The sequence below is a fragment of the Primulina tabacum genome, chromosome 9 (assembly GCF_025594145.1).
Source record: "Primulina tabacum isolate GXHZ01 chromosome 9, ASM2559414v2, whole genome shotgun sequence".
Taxonomy (NCBI): domain Eukaryota; kingdom Viridiplantae; phylum Streptophyta; class Magnoliopsida; order Lamiales; family Gesneriaceae; genus Primulina; species Primulina tabacum.
This window is the reverse complement of record NC_134558.1, coordinates 3,175,693-3,178,326: the sequence shown is the minus strand read 5'-3', so window position 1 is coordinate 3,178,326 and position 2,634 is coordinate 3,175,693. Positions and strand designations below refer to the sequence as shown.

The window sequence follows — 2,634 nt, the reverse complement described above, 5'->3', positions numbered from 1 at the left end:
TGATTATCAACTATCTATTTGAATTCTCTAAATAAAGTTGAACTATGTCAATTATGGTAATTAATATACAGTTTTAAATAATTACTCATCGTGGGATCGATATCTGTACTCAAACCAGTACTAAAACTTGACACCGTACACTTGCAGTAGTGAAAATACGCAACAAGTTTTTGGCGCCGTTGCCGGGGAGTAAACTATTTAATTGCATATTAATATCATTACTAAGTAGTCTTAACTTTAATTTAGATTTTATGTTATTTATTTATCTTGTTATTTTATAATATTCTCTGTTTTGCAGTGCATGCGAAGATATCAAAATCCCGACTTGCTGATTTTTGATCCGGAAATGGAAAGAACTGCCAGGAGATTAAGGAAACCAAGAAGAGAAGAAATAAAAGCAATGGCTAAAAAACGAGATAATCAGAATGAGCTCCGGAGAGAGGTGCCAATCCGAGAACATTTTCGCTCAGTCATCAACGCTCATTATTCTGGAATAGCTCGCGGAACCATTGCTGCTAATAACTTCGAGCTAAAGCCCGCACTCATCAACATGGTTCAACAGAACCAGTTTGGAGGAGCAGCCACTGCAGATCCCCATCTTCACCTCAGAACTTTTCTGGAGATTACGGACCCAGTAAAAATTAACAGTGTTTCTGACGAAATTATTCGATTGCGCCTGTTTCCATTTTCTCTCAGGGATCAAGCTAGGAGTTGGCTCCAATCTCTATCTCTGGGAAGTATTACTACATGGGCAGATTTGGTTACGAAGTTTCTGTCAAAGTATTTTCATCCTGCCAAATCTGCTAAGCTGAAAATAGAGATCACCAACTTCAGGCAGAGGGAACTCGAAGTGTTATATTAGGCTTGGGAGCGATACAAAGAATTACTCAGAAAGTGTCCGAATCATGGATATGCAGATTGGGTGCAGATTGAGTTATTTTACAATGGTTTAGATGGGCAAACTAGAGGGAATGTGGATGCAGCCGTCGGAGGTACTATTTTCTCCAAAACACCTGATGAGGCGTATGAATTGCTTGAACATATGACCATTAACAGTTATCAGTGGCCAAGTGAAAGATCTGGATCAAGGAAACCTGCTGGAGTGTATGCCGTAGACCCGATCGCATCACTTACTGCATAGGTTTCGGCATTAACCACACAGATTGCAGCGATGAACAAGGCTAGGCCAATCTACGTCTGATGTAGCACTGGTGACTGCCGAACAAGAGCCTGTTGTGGAGGAAGCTCAGTACATCAACAACAATCGTGGCTATGGAGGATATCGAGGTAACCCTCCCCCTAATACTTATCATCCAGGTTTGAGGAATCACGAGAATTTCTCTTATGCGAACAACAAGAACGTGTTGAATCCTCCATTGGAGTTCAATACACAGAAAGGGGAAGGCAAGCCGTCTTTTGAGGATCTAGTTGGGACGTTTGTGGCTGAGTCTGGGAAAAAAATGGCGAGAACTGAGTCTCGTCTTGATAGCATGGAAACACACATGGGAAACATGGGTGCTACGATGAAGTCCTTAGAAACACAGATTGGACAATTAGCCAATGCTTTGAAGGATCAAAATTGAGGGAAGTTCCCAAGCAATACGGAGGTGAATCATAGGAAGCAATAGAAAGCTGTCACACTTAGGAGTGGCAAGGAAATTTGAATCCCAGAGCCTGTTGAAGAGAATGTAGAGATCCTTGTGGAGAAAGATGATGAAAAGGGTGTAAGTGTTGAAAATGACAAAGTAGAGGAACCTAAGAAAGTACTTAAAAATCAGCCCTTACCAAAGGTGAATCTTTCATATCCACAGAGGTTCAAGAAGAAAGGGTTAGATGATCAGTTTGCGAAGTTCCTAGAAATCTTCAAGAAAATACACATTAACATCCCATTTGCCGATGCATTGGAGCAAATTCCCAATTATGCTAAGTTCATCAAGGATGTGATGTCCAAGAAGAGGAAACTTCAAGAATTTGAGACCGTGAAACTAACCGAAGAATGCAGTGCCATACTCCAAAGGAAGCTACCACAAAAACTCAAAGATCCAGGGAGTTTTACTATTCCTTGTGTTATTGGTGGTTCTAGAGTAAATAGATCTTTATGTGATTTAGGTGCCAGTATTAATTTAATGCCATTTTCTATTTACAAGACATTGGAGCTTGGCGAGGTGAAGCCTAGCACTATTACTTTGCAGCTAGCGGACATATCACTTACATATCCACGAGGGATAGTAGAGGATGTCCTTGTAAAGGTAGACAAATTCATATTTCCTACTGATTTTGTCATTTTAGATATGGAGGAAGATCAGGAGACGCCACTTATCTTTGGAAGGCCATTCTTGGAAAAGCCTTGATTGATGTGCACAAGGGCAAACTCACACTGAGAGTAGGTGGAGATGAAGTGGTGTTCAACATCTACAACACCATCAGAGGATCAAATGAAGTAAGTACTTGTAACAGTATTGATATCATTGATTCATGCGTATCTCAAGTGGGTGCAGGTAAGTTGACGAAAGACTCTTTGGAGAGATGCTTATTGGAATCAATTTCCATGGTGGGTGAAGAGGACTGGGATGTGCGAGAAGAGTTACTTGCTCTCAATGTGCTGTCTAAAGAAAATATTGATGCCCAGCATGA

The 2,634-nt window shown here is 40.7% G+C and overlaps 1 protein-coding gene across 1 annotated transcript; it reads left to right on the top strand.

Annotated features, from left to right (window-relative positions):
• The first annotated feature begins 346 nt into the window (after positions 1–346).
• LOC142556862 (uncharacterized) lies at positions 347–2,351 on the top strand. The gene is made up of 4 exons (XM_075668360.1): positions 347–737; positions 918–1,104; positions 1,181–1,515; positions 1,672–2,351. The coding sequence occupies exons 1-4, from the start codon at positions 347–349 to the stop codon at positions 2,349–2,351; spliced, it is 1,593 nt and encodes a 530-aa protein (XP_075524475.1).
• Positions 2,352–2,634: the final 283 nt, after the last annotated feature.

What these genes read in the sequence shown, in the direction of transcription:
- LOC142556862 (XM_075668360.1), top strand. Translation starts at nt 347, where the DNA reads ATGGAAAGAACTGCCAGGAGATTAAGGAAACCAAGAAGAGAAGAAATA. An exon ending in CCAATCTCTATCTCTGGGAA is followed by an intron (nt 738 to 917) that starts GTATTACTACAT and finishes ATGGATATGCAG; the next exon opens with ATTGGGTGCAGATTGAGTTA. An exon ending in AACACACATGGGAAACATGG is followed by an intron (nt 1,516 to 1,671) that starts GTGCTACGATGA and finishes TTTGAATCCCAG; the next exon opens with AGCCTGTTGAAGAGAATGTA.